The 20,339-nt window shown below is 41.0% G+C and overlaps 1 protein-coding gene across 6 annotated transcripts in view; it reads left to right on the forward strand.

Moving 5' to 3' along the window:
• Window positions 1-20,339, forward strand: part of RNASEH2B (ribonuclease H2 subunit B) — a 75,222-nt gene that overhangs the window by 25,330 nt on the left and 29,553 nt on the right. For 3 of the 6 annotated variants that reach the window (XM_061434667.1, XM_061434664.1, XM_061434663.1), the window contains 5 exons: window positions 443-550; window positions 3,359-3,435; window positions 7,548-7,671; window positions 16,157-16,221; window positions 18,020-18,125. In XM_061434667.1, coding sequence (XP_061290651.1) covers window positions 443-550; window positions 3,359-3,435; window positions 7,548-7,671; window positions 16,157-16,221; window positions 18,020-18,125 — 480 coding nt within the window. Of the gene's footprint in view, window positions 1-428; window positions 551-3,358; window positions 3,436-7,547; window positions 7,672-16,156; window positions 16,222-18,019; window positions 18,126-20,339 lie in introns of all 6 variants that reach the window. The other 3 variants (XM_061434662.1, XM_061434666.1, XM_061434665.1) reach the window with 2 other exon arrangements.

The following is a 20,339-nucleotide window of genomic DNA, read 5'->3' on the forward strand; positions in this document are numbered from 1 at the left end:
CTCACTCCTCATGGCTGAAAGTGTGCTGCGGTCGTGGGCCCTGGCCTTCCTCCCGGAGGCCACCCCTCTAGGGTGTGCGGACCCCATCTCATCCCTCGGTGTGGGAGGCTGCAACCCCCGACAGGCCAGCTCAGTTCATCTGGCCGAGCCATTTGGGTTTGGGTGGCTTAGGAATGATGGAGGACTCAATGAGAGGCTTTGGAGCCGTTAAGATAAATGATTTGTCCTTTTGTATTTATTGGTCTAAGTTCAGTGAGGATTACAGAGCTGGGAAACAAGCATTTGTGTGTAATAGCTACAAGCTTTCCTTGGAGTAACTTTGTATAGACTGTATATGTATGTTTATGTTCATATTAGGAACATTCCTCAGAACTATTAGTCTTTTGAGTGTGTGTATGTGTGTGTGAAAACTTACAAATAAAAAACAGATTTGTCTTAACAGGGGAAGGAACCATTTACTTGTTCAACATGTGTCTACCGCAGCTGTTTGAAATAAAAGTTTTCAAGGAAAAAAACCATTCTTGGTTTATAAATGAATCAGTTCAATCAGGTAAGTGACTAGTGTATATATTTCCATTAACTAAACACATACACTGACTTTGCCATCCTTCACGCATGGAAGTCTGAGTCAGTCCGCCTGGCTTGGAGTCTAGTCCAGAGTTGTTTTTTTGTTGCTGGCATCAGAGCAGGGTTTGATCAAGGAGAAAGGAAAGATGGTTTGAACAAGTTTAGGTCACCAACTTTGTGTCTTAGGTAGGTGGCCGGAAATTTTTAGCTATTAATAACAACTCTGATTTTTTTCTCCTAAAACACTCACACCCTGAGTCAGAAGTAAGATGACTTTTGATGGAGAATACACTGAACAGTTGACTGAAACTCTTTGCTCTTCTTTTAGCCACTTTTGAGATTCTTCAAGTTTTTTAACATCTTATTTGCATTGCAAATGGATACTGATATAGCTTCTATCGATAAAGTAGAATAGAATAGAACAAAGATATTTTTTAATGCTTTGTCATATAAATTATCATTGCAACCCCCCACCCTCCCTATCCCCTGGGCTTCCCTTGTGGCTCAGCTGGTAAAGAATCCGCCTGCAGTGCAGGAGACCTGGGTTCAATCCCTGGTTTGGGAAGATCCCTGGATAAAGGAAAGGCTACCCACTTCAGTATTCTGGCCTGGAGAATTCTATGGACTGTATAGTCCAAGGGGTCACAAAGAGTCGGACAAGACTGAATGACTCTCACTTTCACCCTACCCCCCAACACACACACCCAACACCCAGTTTCTCTCTGTTTTCCTTTGTTTTGGGTCATTGTGGACTCTGAAGGAGACAGGATACCAAATGTAGCCCTGACAGTTCTGGGGTGCCGGGGGTGTGGAGGGGGGAGGTGTCCTGGGATGGTTGAGGCCATCTCAGTTCCCGCTGTCTCATTTTTTCTGTTGCTTGGGTGGGGTGGGGGGGTGTCCTGGGGTGGTTGAGGCCATCTTAGTTCCCGATGTTCCTTTGTCTTGGTTCCGTTGCTTTCTAAGCCCCTGCTTTCTGTCGAGTGTCTAAGCCGCCACCTAGTGCTAAGGTTGAAAGGCCTCTTGACCTTTCTTGTAAGGCATCCAGAAGAAGGGTTTATTGCTGGCGGTGAATTTCATATACCTGTGTGCATGAGAACATTTGAAGTGGTTTTCAGGTGCGAAAAGGCAATGGTAGACTGTGGTAGGTGCCAAGTATACATTCCTTTTTATTGTTCCCTTTTATTGTTTTTCATTTGATAATACATGAGAGTTCCAGCTTCTAGTATAATATACTTGCCTTTGGGTTTGGCTGCATAGACACAGTAACATCCAGATGAAACTGGAAAACATTCAGAGGCAGTGACTGATCACCTCTTCTGAACTGTCTGAGTTGGTACCTGCTGTTTTTTAATAGACTTTGTTTTTTTTGTTTTTTTGTTTTTAGTTTTTGGTTCTCAACAAAGGTACCTGTTTTTTTTTTCATAGTCTTCTTTTTAAACATAAACTTGAAGAAGGAGCTGTTTTTAAGAATGGCCACTAGGATATTGTTTTCAGATTGAGAAACCTGTTTCTAATTTCTGAATATAATAGATGTCTCATATAAACTGGGCTTAGAGCTTCTGATAGATTGTTTTCATAAACTTCCTTCTACTTTAAAAAAAAAATCATTAACTAGTACTCTTGCCTGGAAAATCCCATGGATGGAGGAGCCTGGTAGGCTGCAGTCCGTGGGGTCTCTAGGAGTTGTACAGGACTGAGCGACTTCACTTTCACTTTTCACTTTCACGCATTGGAGAAGGAAATGGCAACTCACTCCAGTGTTCTTGCCTGGAGAATCCCAGGGACAGGGGAGCCTGGTGGGCTGCCGTCTCTGGGGTCGCACAGAGTCGGACACGACTGAATCGACTTAGCAGCAGCAGGGTCATCATATAAAATTATGTCCTTAATTTTTTTCTTTAAACATACTATGAAATGCATTCATGTATATAACTTAGGGTTAGACTTTCTTGGCTGTATAGTTGGGTTGCAGTGTTAGAGAATAAAAATCAGTACATGTTTCCTGAAACCAAATCAGTAAGTATGGAGATAAATGAATTGTTTATTGCTCTTCTGTGTCACTTCCATGGAAGGATTCCAGGATGTTTGGAGGGGATGTGATAGACTAAAGAAAAGTAAGGTCTAGGCGGCCTAGTTGGTTTGATTTGCCTTTTTTCCTTTCAGCCTGGTGAGCATCACCCATCTAACTGCAGAGATCCCAGTTTCCTATGTTCAGTCTTGTTAGATGCCTACCCACCTGCATTTTTTCTTTGGGGGATGGTTAGAATCTGGGGTGGGTAACAACCTCTGAGCTTTGAGTCATTGACCGTGAGCCCAGAGCACATAGAAGGAGCCATGTACAGAGGGACTAATATCGCTTTCCCGTGGCTTCGTGCTCAAAAGCACAGGAAATTACATTTTAGTACAGCTCTGTAGATGGACTTACACTGGTTTCCTAATATTTGCCTGGTTCACATTCTGTCTCTCTTCCCCCAACCCTGCTATTTTGGTGGGGGGAGGAATGGGAGGTGGGGAGAGGAGGGCCTCTGTTAAAAATGATTTCTGAAGAAGAAGTGGAAAGTTGAAGATCCAGTTCAGTGTCTTAGCTTCCCTCTCTATACCAGGGTTTGAAGCTCTTTGGAGTAGAACCTCAGGGACCACATTCTGTCTTTGAGAGATTCTTGGGCCTGAATAGGGGGAGCTTCTGAATTTGGAATTTCACATATATTTTTCAGTGGATGGTTTCCACATTAGGATTAAGATGAAATGACTCAGTTGTCTTTCCAGAACATTGAATTCTCTTTTTAATCTATAGGAGGTCTTCTTCACTTTGCCACACCTGTGGACCCTCTGTTTCTGCTTCTCCACTACCTTATAAAGGCCGATAAAGAGGTGAGTTTCCCAGGTTGAGGTATTGACAGTGGGGAAATAGCATAGATTGGCTTTGTTTGTTTAACCTCCTCTCTCTCCGTACAGTGGTCCCAGTGCAGATTCCCCACAGTTGAGTGTAACTTGGTTGGTGTAGTACACCTGCCTCGCGTGTGCCAGTGTAGACGGGAGCACTGGTCGGCAGACCTGAGACACTGCACCATGGCCTTGGACTGGTTCACCAGAGGCTTCTGAGAACCGCCTCACCCTCTGTGTTACCTCCCTTCCCTGTTTGACAGAGCCTAACAACAGAAACCTCATTCGTTGTTGAATACAGTGCAGATGTTTAAGACCTCAATCCTTAAGAGCAGAAAGTAGATTTATTGTCTTTCATTTTCTTCTTTTTGAGAGACTGTGAAATAGATACACTGGAGTGTGTGTCCAGCAAAAAGCTCATTAATGGGGAAGCTATAGCCAAGACTTAAGGAATCCCAGACAATAAAATTTACCTTTGTAATATAAAGACAGAGTTTATTAATAGTAATAGTTCCAAACAGAGGTTCTGAAATACTTTGGTCCCAGGATACCTTTACACTTGACAATTATTAAGGATCCCAAAGAGCTTTTTGTTCCTGTGTGTTTTATCTATCAATATGGACTACATTGGGCTTCCCAGGGGGCTCAGATGGTAAAGAATCTGCCCGCAGTGCTGGAGACCCAGGTTCAATCCCTGGGTTGGGAAGACCCCCTGGAAAAGGATTAGCAACCCGCTACAATATTCTTGCCTGGAGAATTCCGTGGACAGAGCACTCTGGTGGGCTATAGTTTATGGGGTCACAAAGAGTCAGACACCACTGAGTGCCGGTACGGTTTCATTGACTACATCAGAAATTAAGACTGAGAAATTTTTAAATGGCCTTATTTACTTATTTACTTATTTTCAAAATAAAAGTCATAAGCCCATTTGGAAAATACTGTCTCACTGAATTTTTCAGGTCTTCCAAATGTCAGCAGAACACACACACGTGTGCACACACACACGCCTTTGTTAATTTAATATTACTGGTGGAACTGGAGAGCCTCTTGACGAAAGTGAAAGAGGAGAGTGAAAAAACTGGCTTAAAACTCAGCGTTCAAAAAACTAAGACCGTGGCAACTGTTCCCATCCCTTCATGGCAAATAGATGGGGAAACAGCGATGGACTGTTTTGGGCTCCAAAATCACTGCAGATGGTGACTGCAGCCGTGAAATTAAAAGACGCTTGCTCCTTGGAAAAAAAGCCATGACCAACCTAGACAGTGTATTAAAAAGCAGAGACATTACTTTGCCGACAAAGGTCCATCTAGTCAAAGCCATGGTTTTCCCAATTGTCATGTATGAATGTGAGAGTTGGACTATAAAGAAAGCAGAGCACTGAAGAATTAATGCTTCTGAACTGTGGTATTGGAGAAGACTCTTGAGAGTCCCTTGGATAGCAAGGAGATCCAACCAGTCCATCCTGAATTAAACCAGTCCTGAATCTTCATTGGAAGGACTGATGTTGAAGCTGAAGCTCCAGTCCTTTGGCTACCTGATGCAAAGAACTGACTCATTGGAAAAGACCCTGATGCTGGGAAAGATTGAAGGCTAGAGGAGAAGGGGATGACAGGATGAGATGGTTGGATGGCGTCACTGACTCAGTGGACATGAGTTTGAGTAAACTCTGGGAGTTGGTGATGGACAGAGGGGCCTGGTGTGCTGCAGTCCATGGGGTCGCAGAGAGTCGGGCACGACTGAGCGACTGAACTGAACTGAGTGATCTCTTTAGAAAACTCTTTGAATGCTGGGAAGCATGTCATAGTGACAGATACAAATTCTCTGCAATTCTAATTTTTGTTTTAAAGTTCAAATTTTTTCATTGGCTACAATACTGTTAGTCTTTCCCTTTAAGTGACAGATTGACTGCATTTATGTTCTGTCAAATACTCAAGTCTGAATAACAATAGTCCGTAGTGATGTTTTCAGGGGAAAATCTGAGTAAAGGGCAGCTAGCTCTGCTCACAACTCAGACAGTTCCACAGTGTGTTTCCTTGAGCCTCAGCGACAGCAGAAGTGCTTTAGCCATGCTTCACTTTCATCACACAGAACATTGAACCGACTTGCACTCAGGGTCAAGATTTAAATAAAAGTAATTGTTTTGCTGCTTGGTCCAGGAAATCCTTAAGTAAACTGACATTTTTATAACTGCTTGTCCATGGCAGTGAAGAACGCAGTGACCACTGGACAGTTCGGCAGCACCACCTTGACTGGTGCTGAAAAGCCAGCAGTTCTCCCCACCTTTGCATTGGAGTCATCAGTGCAAATGTCAACACAGTGAAAATGCAGACAGCATAATAGCATTATTATGAAAGTAGTTTGAAGTTTGTGGACCCCTGCAAAGGTTCTGGGGACTCCCAGGGGCCTCCAACCACAGCTTGAAAACCTTCGAAATAACAACATCAGGGAATAGTGTTATTCAAACACTTAGCCACATCTTCTTTTTGCACTCAGTGTGTTTGCCGGTAGTTTAAGAGCTGATGGGTTCTCACTGAGTACTTAGACCCATTTTCCAAAACTCCTGTTTTGTATTTATATCAATTTAATTGCGATAAACACTGAGTAACGAAACTGACTTAAAATTCGAAATTGTGCTTTCTTGTTTTCTCATACTCTCCCCCTCTCCTGAATCTTCACTCTGTTCTCTAGTGTGGTTTAGTGAAGTTTTGTTCCTTAGTTTAATCATGTTTTCCCTTATCTGGAGGCTGCTGTGATAACCAGTATAATTAGGGCATGAGAGCAGTGAGGCTGGTAAGCCATGTATATCTGAGGAGCAGAAATGGTTCTAGTTACCCCCAGGAAGGCCCTGGAAGTGTTCAGGGAAGAAGATGGCAACTCCAGGGGCTTCCGCTCCTGGTGTTATCTAGGGTATACCAGCAGGGAGGAAGCCACTGACCAGCCTCAGTGCCTGAGGTGATGCACCTTTAAAGGCCTTCACCCCATTTCGGGGGACTGTTCCCCTGTTTCCCATTAAGAACCTGACTTGACTGGTGAATTAATCCTCACCGTGGCCCTCTGGGAGGCTCTGGGGGTGCTGTGACTGGCTCAGGTTGGCAGATGCAGAATGAAGCTCATGGTGGTGATTGGCTTTCATTGTAAACTGTTTTGCTGTCTCTTCCCAAATACTTTTAGTGCCCCTTGAAATAGCCCATGAGGCACCCAGATATTCCTCTTCTGTATTTTAAATGTGATTTGTCTCTATTTAATTAAGAAAAATACCACTGAGCAACTAACACTTTCACTTGGGACTTCCCTGGTGGCTCAGACGGTAAAGAAACTGCCTGCAGTGCAAGAGATCCAGGTTCAATCCCTGGGTCAGGAAGATCGCCTGGAGAAGGAAATGGCAACCCACTCCAGTATTCTTGCCTGGAGAATTCCATGGACAGAGGAGCTGGTGGGTGACAGTCATGGGGATCACAAAGAGTTGGACACAATTAAGTGACTAGCACTTTCACTTTCATTCACTTTTGAAATGGTGACCTATTTTTTAAAAAATATACAATTTATTTTAAGATCAGTGAAAAATAATTCTTCTGTCTAGCTCTCCCAGCTGTTACTGACTTTATGTTCAAACACATTTCTTATTTCAGAACCTTTTTGTGTGTACATGGTAAAGAAAAGGAGAATGAAACATTAGTTTATTATGAAATGATTATGTCATGACTGCATAGTTCATTACATATAAGTAAATCATTGTTTTAAAGTAGTTAAATATTTAACACTTCAGGTGATCATAGAAGAAAATAGACTAAGCTAGGAATCTGAAGACAGTGAGACTTGGGAAGCCTGTGGATTATTCTTACTATCTAGGAAAAAGAGAATATTTAAATTGAAGCCTTTCTTGCCACTTGTCAATGGATCCCCAGTGCTTTCAAGAGCTTTCTAAAGGGAGCTGAGAGTCAGTTCTGGAGCTTGTCCCCATAGAGGGAGTTCTTAGGTGGAACAAATGGCTTGAAACTTAGTTTACAGTTCCAGCTATGAAATTATGTATCTTTTTCTCTCTTTTTTTTATAACGTATGAGTCTGTTGACTGGAGTGCTTGCCTCCTGACTGACTTACAGTCTTTTCAGGGGAAGTTTCAGCCCCTGGATCAAGTTGTGATGGATGACATGTTCCCGGATTGCATCTTGTTGCTGAAACTTCCTGAACTTGAGAAGTTACTTCAACACGTGACAGAGGAGAAAGGTATAGCATGTGGCCTGTGAAGTCAGGCTTATGGCTGCTGGGGAGGCTAGCCGGTCTGTCTGAGAACACAGAAGCTGGAAGGCCCGCAGAAGATGATGCTTATTCGTGTGGGTTATAGGAAAAGTTCTGGTTCAGATTCCCTTCCATTTGTCAGTATTCTTCCTCTACTGCACTGCTTGTTCAGCCTGTGAAGTTTGGAACAGTGAAATACGGTGGCCTGTCTCCTGCAGGGCCAGGGTTCACGAGGCTCGGGCTTTAGTTCAGTTCTTTGAACGAGGCTGTGACTTTGCGTAAGTCCCTCAACTGCTTTCTGCCTTGGGCTTCCATTTGTAAAACTTGCATAAAATCTATGCCTTTATTGATTCAGGAAACATTTATTGAGCACCTACTAAGAAGCATATATTAAGCACTAGAGCCAGGCTCTAGGGATAGTCATAAGTAAAATACTGGTCTTTTTCTTACTTTGCTTTGACTCTGATGGAGACAAATGACAAGTTAGGGCAACAGCAGTAGAGGGTAAGGGAAGTGAAAACTGGGTTCTGCGGGGATGCACAGTATACAAGTTGATGATATATCTGCTTTGAAAACAAAAATACATGGTCAGGTGAAGCAATTTTTTTTATTGAAAAATTTAAAAATAATGGAAAACTCAGAGTAAAAAACTACAAATATTGTTTGTCCCCAACCCCAATTATCAACCACTGTTAATATGTTGTTATGTTTGCTTTAAATCTCAGGGAAAGAATTTCTTTAGGAAAAACCTGGTAATCTGATTACAGGATCTGATGGCCTACAAGAAAAATTTAAAAAGCATTTGCTACATAGTTTTGAGCAAATCATTCAAACTTTTCAGCATCCGTGATACGCCAGATGAAGGGTTTGAAGGATTAAGAGTACTCCTCATATTCTGTTATACATTATAATTAGTACCCTGCAAAATTGTTCTAAGTCATAAAATGAAGCTTTCCTTCTCTTAGCTTTAGAGTGTTGAGATCTCTAATGACCAGCATATGAACATTATTTAAGTATTGGCAATTAATAGTTTCTACCACAAAGAGATACTTCAGGAATTAAATGAAATAATACAAGTAAATCAGTGCCCAGAGAGTGCTGGGTGCACAGTAAATGTTAGTATCATTAAGGCTTCTAACTAGAGATTTTAAATTCTTTCCTGATGTTTAAGTACTAGGTATACAGTAAGTGGGGCTTCCCAGGTGGCTCAGATGGTAAAGAATCTGTCTGTAGTTCAGGAGACCTGGGTTCAATCCCTGGGTTGGGCAGATCTGTTAGAGAAGGATATGGCAACTCATTCCAGGATCCTTACCTGGAGAATTCCATGTACAGAGGAGCTTGGAAGGCTACAGTCCATGGGATGACAAAGAGTCTGACACAGCTGAGCAACTGAGCATGCACGCACACATGTAGTAAATAACCAGTACACACTTGTTTGATGGTCCACTGATGACTATATAGTCAAGTGGTTTAAGTAGGAGAATGGGGATAATCAGACAATAATAAAAATATCTGAAAATTAAGATGTTAATGGCCCAGTTGTGTCCGACTTGCCCGGTGGCTCAGACAGTAAAGAATCTGCCTGCAATGCAGGAAATCTGGGTTCAGTCCCTGAGTTGGGAAGATCCCCTAGAGGAGGGAATTGCAATCCACTCCAGTATTCTTGCCTGGAGAATTCTGCCGACAGAGGAGCCTGGTGAGCAACAGTCATGAGTTGCAAAAAGTCAGACATGAACTGAGCAACTAACACTTAAGCCTGCTAGGTTTATGAGAACCTTCACCCCTTGCCTTCTCCCTACTGGATAAACCCAGCCCAGTTGCTTGTATCCTGAATGGTGATGGTGGTGGCTTTAGTTAGCACTGTTCACTTTTTTAGTGAAGGAAATGATGTGTCTCTGCTAGCTCTGGGGCTCAACATGTTTCTTGCCAAAAAAGCTCCCATTCAGTGGAGAGTTGACAGGGGAAAGGACTAATAAAGGGTTATGAACTTCGTCTTGAGTGTAATGCTCTGTTTCATATTGCAAGCAAAAGCTGCTCTGCGTTGTCAGATATGATTAACAGGAAGAGCCAGGAAAACTTACCTGATTAAAATACCCCAAGCACCATTGCCAAGTTTCTATTCCCAGGAGGCAAGAGAAAAAAAAAGAGACCATATGAGTTTCTCAGTTGTGGAAAACATTCAGAAAGTAGATGTGAAAATGTGCTCCAGGCAGTTTGTTCAACAATACATCAGGGAAATTCAAGTTTGAGAACCGATTACCCAATTGCTGAACATGTTATTTGATTGTGGACTCCTTTTTATTCCATCTTTATTTTGTAAGCCCAGTCTTTCCAGATGTTCAAGACCAGTTTTACAGGCAACAGATACATTAGGGAAAGAAACCTTTCCAGCATATCTACATGTTATCTAACTCACAAACTCTTGCAAATATTAAGTTTAGGATACAATAGAATAGAAGCCGAAGATAATAAGAAGAGGTGGCAAGAATACACAGAAGAACTATACAAAAAAGATCTCCATGACCCAGATAACCACGATGGTGTGATCACTCACCTAGAGCCAGACACCTTGGAATGCGAAGTCAAGTGGGCCTTAGGAAACATAACTACAAACAAAGCTAGTGGAAGTGATGGAATTCCAGTTGAGCTATTTCAAATCCTGAAAGATGATGCTGTGAAAGTGCTGCACTCAATATGCCAGCATATTTGGGAAACTCAGCAGTGGCCACAGGGCTGGAAAAGGTCAGTTTTCATTCCCATCCCAAAGAAAGGCAATGCCAAAGAATGTTCGAACTACCGCACAATTGTACTCATCTCACGTGCTAGCAAAGTAATGCTCAAAATTCTTCAAGCCAGGCTTCAACAGTATGTGAACCATGAACTTCCAGATGTTCAAGCTGGTTTTAGAAAAGGCAAAGGAACCAGAGATCAAATTGCCAACATCTGTTGAATCATTGAAAAAGCAAGAGAGTTCCAGAAAAACATCTACTTCTGTTTTATTGACTATGCCAAAGCCTTTGACTACGTGGATCACAACAAACTGTGGAAAATTCTTCAAGAGATGGGAATACCAGACCACCTGACCTGCCTCCTGAGAAATCTGTATGCAGGTCAAGAAGCAACAGTTCGAACTGGACATGGAACAACAGACTGGTTCCAAATCGGGAAAGGAGTACATCCAGGCTGCATATTGTCACCCTGCTTATTTAATTTAATATGCAGAGTACATCATGCGAAATACCGGGCTGGATAAAGTACAAGATGGAATCAAGATTGCTGGGAGAAATATCCATAACCTCAGATATGCAGATGACACCACCCTTGTGGCAGAAAGTAAAGAAGAACTAAAGAGCCTCTTGATGCAAGTGAAAGAGGAGAGTGAGAAAGTTTCTTAGTAAACTAAGATCATGGCATTCAGTCCAGTCACTTCATGGCAAATAGATGGGAAAACAATGGAAACAGTGACAGACTTTATTTTGGGGGGCTCCAAAATCACTGCAGATGGTGACTGAAGCCATGAAATTAAAAGACTCTTGCTCCTTCGAAGGAAATCCGTGATCAACCTAGAGAGCATATTAAAAAGCAGAAACATTACTTTGCCAACAAGTGTCTGTCTAGTCAAAGCTATGGTTTTTCCAGAAGTCATGTATGGATGTGAGTGTTGGACTATAAAGAAGGCTGGGCGCTGAAGAATTGATGCTTTTGAACTGTGGTATTGGAGAAGACTCTTGAGAGTCCCTTGGACTATAAGGAGATACAGCCAGTCCATCCTAAAGGAATTCAGTCCTGAATACTCATTGGAGGGACTGACGCTGAAGCTCCAATACTTTGATCACCTGATGCAAAGAACTGACTCATTGAAAAAGACCCTGATGCTGGGAAAGATTGCAGGCGGGAGGAGAAGGGGACGACAGAGGATGAGATGGTTGGATGGTATCAGTAACTTGAGGGACATGAGTTTGAGTAAGCTCCAGGAGTTGGTGATGGACAGGGAGGCCTGGTGTGCTGCAGTCCATGGGGTCCCAAAGAGTCAGACACAACTGAGTGACTGAACTGAACTGACAGAACATATTGTGGTATTTTTCATAATCGTGGGTAATCTGTGGCCTTCATGAATTTAATGAATTTTTAAATAAATTTTTAAACCACTTTGCTTATCAAAATAGGTAAATTTTAAAATTAAGTGATAGTTTATGCACTTGGTCCTTGTATAGCTTTTTTGGGGTATTCAAGTTGGATATTTCTTAGTGATCTTCTTGTCCAGGGAATGTTTAATTCAAAATAAATTTGCAGTTTAAAAACTTCTTAGAAAAAAAACTCTAGGCCCACCTGGCTTCATTAGGTGAATTCTACCATACTTGAAGGAAAAAATAATACTCAAAGAAATAATGATACTTAGATTATTTTAGAAATTAAATGAGAAAGGCATATTTCCCAACTAATTTTATGAAATCAGAGTGGCAAAAAGAAAACTACAATTTAGTATTCTTTATGATCATAGACTGAAACATACTTTTAAAATATAGCAAATTAACTGTGTAAAAAGGACAGTATGTTATAATCAAGTGAGGTTTATCATAGGAATGCAGAGTTGGTTGAATGTTAGAAAATCAATCAGTATGATTCACCATATTTATGCATAACAAAAAAATTGTATGATCATCTCAATAGATGTAGGAAAAACCCTTAACAAAATTCAGTCATTATATAAATTCTCAGCAAATTAGAGATAGAAAGGAACCTCCTCATTCTTTTAAAGGACATCCATGATAAACCTAAGCTAATATCATACTTCACTGTGAAAGACTGAACGCACTTTTTCCCTAAGATTGGTACAAGATAAGGATGTCAGTCCTCTCCACATCTACTCACCAATGTAGTGGACGTCCTAGCAGTTTTGATAAGATAAGAACAAAATTAAAGGTATACAGCTTAGAAAGTAAATAGTGAATTGTCTTTTTACATCAACAGTATGGGTCATGTATATAAAAAGCTCAAAAGAATTTACCAAAACCAAAATCACTGGAACCAATAATCAAGTTCCCAGGATATAAGGTCAATATACAAAAATCAATTCTGTTTCTGTATATTAGGAGTGAACAATTGGACAGTGGAATAAAAGCATGCCATTTGTAATATTAAAAAATCATGAGGTTGTAGGGATAAAGGTAGCACAATATATGTAAGACCAGTACACTGAACAATGTACAACATTGCAAAGAGAAATAAAAGAATTAAATAAATAGAGAGAGATACCATGTTCATGAGTTGGAAGACTCAGTATTGTTAAGATGTCCATCTTCTCCAAAGTCATCTATAGATATAATGCAATGCCTCTCAGGCTTTTTTTTTTTTTTTTGGTAAAAATCGATAAGCTGATTCTAGAATTTATAAAACTGTGCAGAGAATCTGTAGTAGTCAAAACAATTTTGCAAAAGAAGAACAAGTTGGAAAATTTATACAACCTGATTTCGAGACTTACTGTAAAACTACAACAGATAAGAAAGTATGGCATTGGTACAGGATAGAGAGATAGTTAAATGGAACCAAACAGAGAGAACAGAAGTGGACCGACATTTACGTAGCCAATTGTTTTTTTCAGTGGTGTCAAGACAACTCAACGAGAGAAAAGATAATCTTTTCAACATATGACCTGGAAAAATTGGATATCCGTGTGAAAAACAACATTGACTCTTACCTCAGAATCATACAGAAAAATTAACTTGAAATGGATTAATAACTTAAATGCAAAAAATGAAAACTACTAAATTTCTAGAAAAAGCCATAGAAGAAAACCTTTGTGACCCTGAGGATAGGCAAAGATTTCATAGAACACAAAAGCCACTAACCATTAAAAAAAATGATAGATTACACTTCATTAAAATTAATATCTCCTGTTTTCTGAAAGATACCATTAAGAAAAAAAAGACAAACTACAGTTGAAAGAAAATATTTACATGACAAATATCTGATAGTGTATGTGTGTGTATATGTGTGTGTGTGTGTGTGTATTCCAAATGTATAAAGACTTCTTAACACACTAATAAAATGACATCCGGGCTTTCCAGGTGACTCTAGTGGCAAAGAACCCACCTGCCAATGCAAGAGGTGTCAGAGACATGGGTTTGATCCCTGGGTTGGAAAGATCCCCTGGAGGAGGGCATGGCAACCCACTCCAGTGTTGTTGCCTGGAGAATCCCATGGACAGAGGAGCCTGGCAGTCTGTAGTCCATAAGGTCGCAATGAACACCACCAAATCCATGGCTTCTCAGACACCATCCAGGTTGAGAAGGAATCCAGTGCTCCTGTTTACCAGCTCAGTGACTTTGGACAATTTATTTTAACTTCACTCAAACCTAGTTTTTTAAGGTGGAGACAAATAGTAGTTTCCACCTGAGATTCATTCTGAGCATTCAGTGAGAAAACATGTGTGAAGAACTTAGCACAGGCCTGAAGATGTGATGTTATTATCACTAATGAGTTATTTCATTTTTTCTTAAATAATATGAAGTACTTGCTGTGTGCCAGATGTTGTGCCATGCCCTCATTTGATAGGTGACTTCCCAAGGTGACGTCACGCACTGGGGGTGTAGGAGCCCCAGCAGTACAGCTCAGAGCCTGGTCTCCTCTTCTGAACCAGCATTTCCAGAGCGAAGGGGCCTGCAAGGGGCTCAGACCGTGAGCAAGAGGAAGGAAAACTGTGGCAGGTTGTAGATCATCCTTTCACGAAATTTGGAGGCAGAGACAAGCGAGCGGCAGAGTCAAGGTGGGATTCGTGGATGGGAGCCTCTAGGGAGATTGCCTCAGGCAACAGTCGGAAGGTCTGAGACTCAGCAGCACACATGTTCTGAGTGGTGGCTGTGTGCTCTTAGAAGCGGCCCTCCTTTTGTACAAAGAAATAGTGCATCAGCTCCAGGGAGGCTGAGTCTAGTCTCACATGCCTTGGTTCCCCAACAGGCCGTTTCGTTATTCCGGTGACACATCCTGCGGACACGGGTGCAAAGGGCCAGCCCCGACTCTCTGCCTTCTAGTTAGTGCCCGCAGGCTGAGATGGGGAGGACACAGTGAGAGCTGGCTCGGGCCAGCCCTTCCCCGTACAAACCGTCTTACTGAAACTCCAGCAGTTTAACCGTCTGCAGAAAACCACCCCTGAGTAAGCAGTTTCCATTTCCCACCATGATTACGGAGGAAAGAGAAAGGCGAGCTTGCATCTGGCCTTAGGAATCCCAGTGCTCCTGCAGCTAACTCCTGCGTGGAGGCGGGAGGGAAGAGCTGCCCCTGCTGATTGCACAGAAAGCAAGAAACCCCGTGAATGAGGTGTTACCGAGGAAATAACAGCTTAATGTCATATACCATATATATGCTATACGTGACATTAAGCCGTTAGATTACATAAAGCTAGCTGGATTGTGAGAAGAGGAAGTATAATTTATAGGAGATGAAACTTTTATCCCCATAAAGGGCCAAATTGAGCCTATCATAAATCTAAATTCCCCTGAAATAGCTATGGCTATATTGGTAATACATTAAAAGATAAATCTCTTCTTCTTTCTCCACCAGTCCCACCAGCACAGTTCTAAGTAGTTAACACAGTTCTTTTCCTGAATGTATGCAATGAACTTCTTAGGCACCTGCATTTAGCTTCAATTTTCTCTCTTGGGATTTCCATTTTTATTTTAGAAAAGAAGTCTTTCATTTGAGAACATTGGGGTGATCTTAAAATTATTCAGAAAAATGAAGATGGCTTGGTGTGTTAATTTGCTGAGTTTTAAAAATGACCTTTTCAGACAATAACTAGATTTACTGTGGTGACCATTTCAGAGTATGTGTAAATATCAAATCACTCTACCTGAAACCAGTACTATATTGTACATCAATTATATTCAGTTAAAAAATTACCTTTCCTCCAGATTTGTTGGTACAGTTGTTTTCAGTTTTATTGAGAAATAATTGACATACGTCACTGTGTAGGTTTATATTGTACAGAATGATAGTTCGATTTACTTGTATTTTGAAATGACTATCACAGTAGATTTAGTTAACATCCACCATCTCATATAGATACAATGAAGAGAAAAAAATTTCTCCTTGTGATGAGAACTATTTGTATAATTTGATACTTTTCTTAAATTCTCACTCATTTAATATTTGGTGAAACCTAAGATGTCCCAGTTCTGTTTAGGAATTTTTTTTTCCCAGTGTCTCAAGAATGCTCTCAGGGTTATTAATTGAGTTTTTCAAGTATATAAAATGTTATTTATTTTTTGGCTGCACCTTGCAACTTGTGGAATCTTAACTTCCCCAACTGGGGATTGAACCAGGGCCCTCACAATGAAAGCACGGAGTCCTCACCACTGGACCACCAGAGAATTCCTTGAAATTTTTAAACTGTTATCTTGTATATGAAATAGCTTTATGAGTTTATTTTTTGCTTAACCTACTGCACTGTCTTTTTTTTTTTCTTTTAATCCAGAAGTAGACAAGAAGAAATATTACAAGTACAGCAAAGAGAAGACATTAAAATGGCTAGAAAAAAAGGTACAGTACCTCTCAGTGCCTTGTGGCAGAAAGAGTTTAATGTTCCTTTTTAAAAATGTTAAGAGAGAAGGTAGTAAGCCTGACCCCAAAAACCATCTTGAAAGTCCACCTACAAGAGAGAAGCTGTACAAAAGTCTGCCAAGTGCAAGAAGAATCTTTGACTTTGCACTTTTCCTAACTCAGGCGGCTCTGGACTTAGCTTGACGTGCTTGTTCCCATTTCCCTGTGACCCTCACCACTGAATGAAGAAGTCCTTGCTAGTTGCTGGTGTAGACTTGAGTCTTCCAAGCCAGGTAACAGCAGGGCCACGTGTACTCTCTGTGGGTCCTGCAGGCATCTCAGAAGTTGACGTTGCTCACACACGACCTGCAGGGGCCAGGCAGACGGGGTTCGGGTTTAGCGTCTAGATGCTGAAGACGGGTCTTCTCCCAGGCAAGCCCTGTGTCTTGGTGATCCTAAGAATTAAACTCAATATAAGATCTCTTGCAGTGTTCTCCCAATCAATTTAGTGGATCACAACCAGTATTTCTCTTGGAATGGAATGGAATAGAATGGGCTAGGATAGATGAGGATGAATTAAAAGGAAAGTTGGATTGAGAATTGGGATTACCAGATGCAAAGTGGTATATATAGAATGGATAAACAATAAGGTCCCGCTGTATAGCACAGGAAACTATTCAATATCCTGTGATGAACCATAATGGAAAAGAATTTGCAAAAGAAAAAACTGAGATTATTCTGTATAATCAAATATATATTTTTATATTGTTTTAAAAAAAGCACAAGATAAGGGCAAGTGTTAAGTATGACTGTAACATATTTATATATGTTTTGGGGTATTCGGTTGCTGAGTATTTCTTACTGTGCATATAGTGAAGAAACAAAAAGCCATTGGTCTAAGGATATCGCTTACTTTCACAGTGATAAGGAATCTCACCAGACCAGATCTTTGGATGACAAAGTTTTTGCAAGTTTTGTGGATATCAGTTCTAGCAGTGATTCCTAAGATTCTCTTCTGTCTTCTATATGAAAAACATGATTGTCACATCATGTTAATGGGCACATTGGGAGCTTGGGAACATGGAGATGAGCCTTGCAGTATTAATCAGGCTTGTTTGGGTGAAGTAGGGAAAAGGTTTAAAAAGTGCGTGTGTTTCACTCTTCATTTGCATCATCAGTAGTCTTTGCATTTGTGGGATTCTGTGTAGATGAAGAATGAGAAGTGCTGAGCAGAAACTGGGCATTTAGTTTTTGCTCTTAGCAAATGATAATGATATGAAATAGTGAGGTGAAGTTTATATTTATTGTGTTTCCTTTCTTAAATTCCTAGAAAGTGAGAAATTTATATTATTTATTCTCCTTAGAAAATCATAAAACACAAGTTTTGTGCCGTGTTCTGTCCTAAGGGCCTAACACCCATTAACTCATTTAGTCCTCACAGCAGTCCTGTGAGATCGGCGCTATCTTTCTTTCCCTTTCACAGGTGGAGGCACAGAGAGGTTCAGTAAGCAGTCCGTGGTCACAGCAGACCCAAGCCGCCTGCCTCCAGAGTCTGTGCTCTCGCACGGTGTAGGCCTTAGGAAGCCCACATACCGAGCTCATCCTGCAGCGTAGTCACTACCCCTCACCCGTCTCCAAATAGGAAGCCATCTCTTATCTTCTGAAGATACATCTAGATCCGTACTACTTCTTCCTGGACCTTAAATGGATTGGAATCATGGGTTTAGAAAGTCTGAAAAGTCAGGGTGTCTAAAGTTAGTTGAAAATATCCTGATATTTCCCTTTGGTTATTTCATAGGTTAATCAGACTATGGCAGCATTAAAAACCAATAAGGTAAATGTCAGTGCCCGGGTACAGTCTACTGCATTTTTCTCTGGGGGCCAGGTCTCCAGTGACAAGGACGGTAAGCGAATCATTTTTTGTTTTGTTTTGTTTGTTTTGTCTGGAGTAAGTCGCCAATGTGTAAATGCCCATCTTAGGATTTAAAAACCTTAATGTCTCAGAAACTTCACATTCTTGCCAATGTGTTCTCTTGGATCTCATGGCAGGTGTGCATTTTATTTCGAAACCAAGTAGTACTTGTGCTGTAGATCAATTCTATCACTAATTGATACTTAAGTCATTCATTCACAAAATCTATATCTTGCACTAATAGTAATAACGACCCTTGTTATCCTTTATTGAGGGTGTGTAGTGTGCCACGCCTTTTACTAAGTTGCCAGCGTGCACATACTAGCTCATCTGAGCCCCCCTCCAAGTTTCATTTTACAGCGAGTTTGGAGGCCGTGTGTAGAGTCACACAGCTAGTAAACGGCAGAGCTGAACTACTGATGGAGCTTGCCCGGCACTTAAGCCCACACTCATAACCTTTTTGTTGTACTGTTCTTGGGGGCAAGGATTTCCAGAGCTTATCTGTTTGCATCTTTCTCTCCAGAAGCATAAGTCCTACTGTAGGTCTCAATATTGTGATTTTAGATGAAATTTATTCACTGGACAATTAATCCTTTAAGATACATTCTTTTGCCTTTCTCATTGTAGTGTCCTCTTACCTTTATATGTACAGTTGAATAACAAAAGCTATCTGATACAATTTACTTTCTGAAATGGTAGGACAGTAATTCTCCTGACTTTAAACTCTAATTCAGTGTTCCCCTGTTCTAAATATATGATTCCAAAACATCTGAGTTTCGTCATTTACAAAACAAATACCAAGCAGCCTGTTGGTGATTGGCTGTGATTCAGGCAGTCTTTGATGTGCAGAAATCCACCTCACAGTACCTTACACACACAGATGATGGCTGGCTCCCGCCATTCTGGGAGTGGTGGACTGCCCTTGGCGTCTGAATTAACTAGCTGTCAGTGTCTGTGATAGGCTTAACAGAAGGAGAGAGAGACTGAGTCAAATGGCTGGCTGGCCGGATAGATGGATAGATCATGGGTGATGGATGGATACATAAAACCAAAGATTTTCAGTAAAGCAGGAGAAGAGATGTTAGTGGTTGTTTAGACAGATGTTCTCATCTTAAAAATGAAAAACTGTGGTCTCCGAGAAGTAGATCACTTACTCAGGGTCACCCATCCTAGCTAGCAGACCAGGTTGTCTACTCTGAGTCTGGTGTTTTTACCAAACGAATATCTACATCTAAGAGTCTGGGCTTCGCTATATTGCCATTTAGTGTTCCAGCCATAAAGTAAGCTTTATACTCTTTACATTCTTGCCTTTTTAGACCTTTAGCTTGATATGTGCCAGAGGAAGCAAACAGATATGTTGGCCTTCTTATTTGCTGTATGACTTGGAAAATTCAAACAGGGGCTCTGTATCAATCTAGAGGGGTGGGATAGGGCAGGATATGGGAGGGAGGTTCAACAGGGAGGGGACATATGTGTACTTATGGCTGGTTCATGTTGAGGTTTGACAGAAAACAGCAAAAGTCTGTAAAACAATTATCCTTCAATAAAAAAAAATTAATTAATTTTTTAAAAAAGAAGGGTCCAGTGATAACTTTCAGTTCTCAGTGCTGGCAGTGAAAGTCTCTTACTAAAGACTTTGAGATCAGGGCATCCAGGCAGCAGTCCCTTTCTAACTGTTGATAATACTGAGGCAGGTTGTTATCCTGATGTCAAATGTAGAAAAGGGAAAAAAGATGGAAATGAATATCCCAGCAGCAAGCCTGACATAGTGCTTTTGGTAGTTTATATCCCCTTGTGATTATCCCATCTATTGAGTGTGATTATCCCCTAGTAGTCTACAAAAAAAATACTAAATTGAGGAAGAGGGCTTTAAAACAGATTTTCTCTTTTGTAACTGTATCAAATTGATACCAGAGCTTCATTTTAGTACTGAAAATCCAGATGCTGTAGACGTCATGATTATACACTCTGTTGAGTTTTGTTTTTTACATTTTTAAGGCGTTTTATTAGTTTGAGATTCTCTGGTGGCTCAGACGGTGAAGTCTTCCTGCAATGTGGGAAACCTGGCTTCAATCCCTGGGTCAGGAAGATCCCCTGGAGAAGGCAATGGCAACCCACTCCAGTACCCTTGCCTGGAAAATCCCACGGACGGAGGAGCCTGGTAGGCTACAGTCCATGTAGTTACAAAGAGATGGACACGACTGAG

The sequence above is a fragment of the Bos javanicus genome, chromosome 12, assembly GCF_032452875.1.
Source record: "Bos javanicus breed banteng chromosome 12, ARS-OSU_banteng_1.0, whole genome shotgun sequence".
In the NCBI taxonomy this organism is placed as follows: domain Eukaryota; kingdom Metazoa; phylum Chordata; class Mammalia; order Artiodactyla; family Bovidae; genus Bos; species Bos javanicus.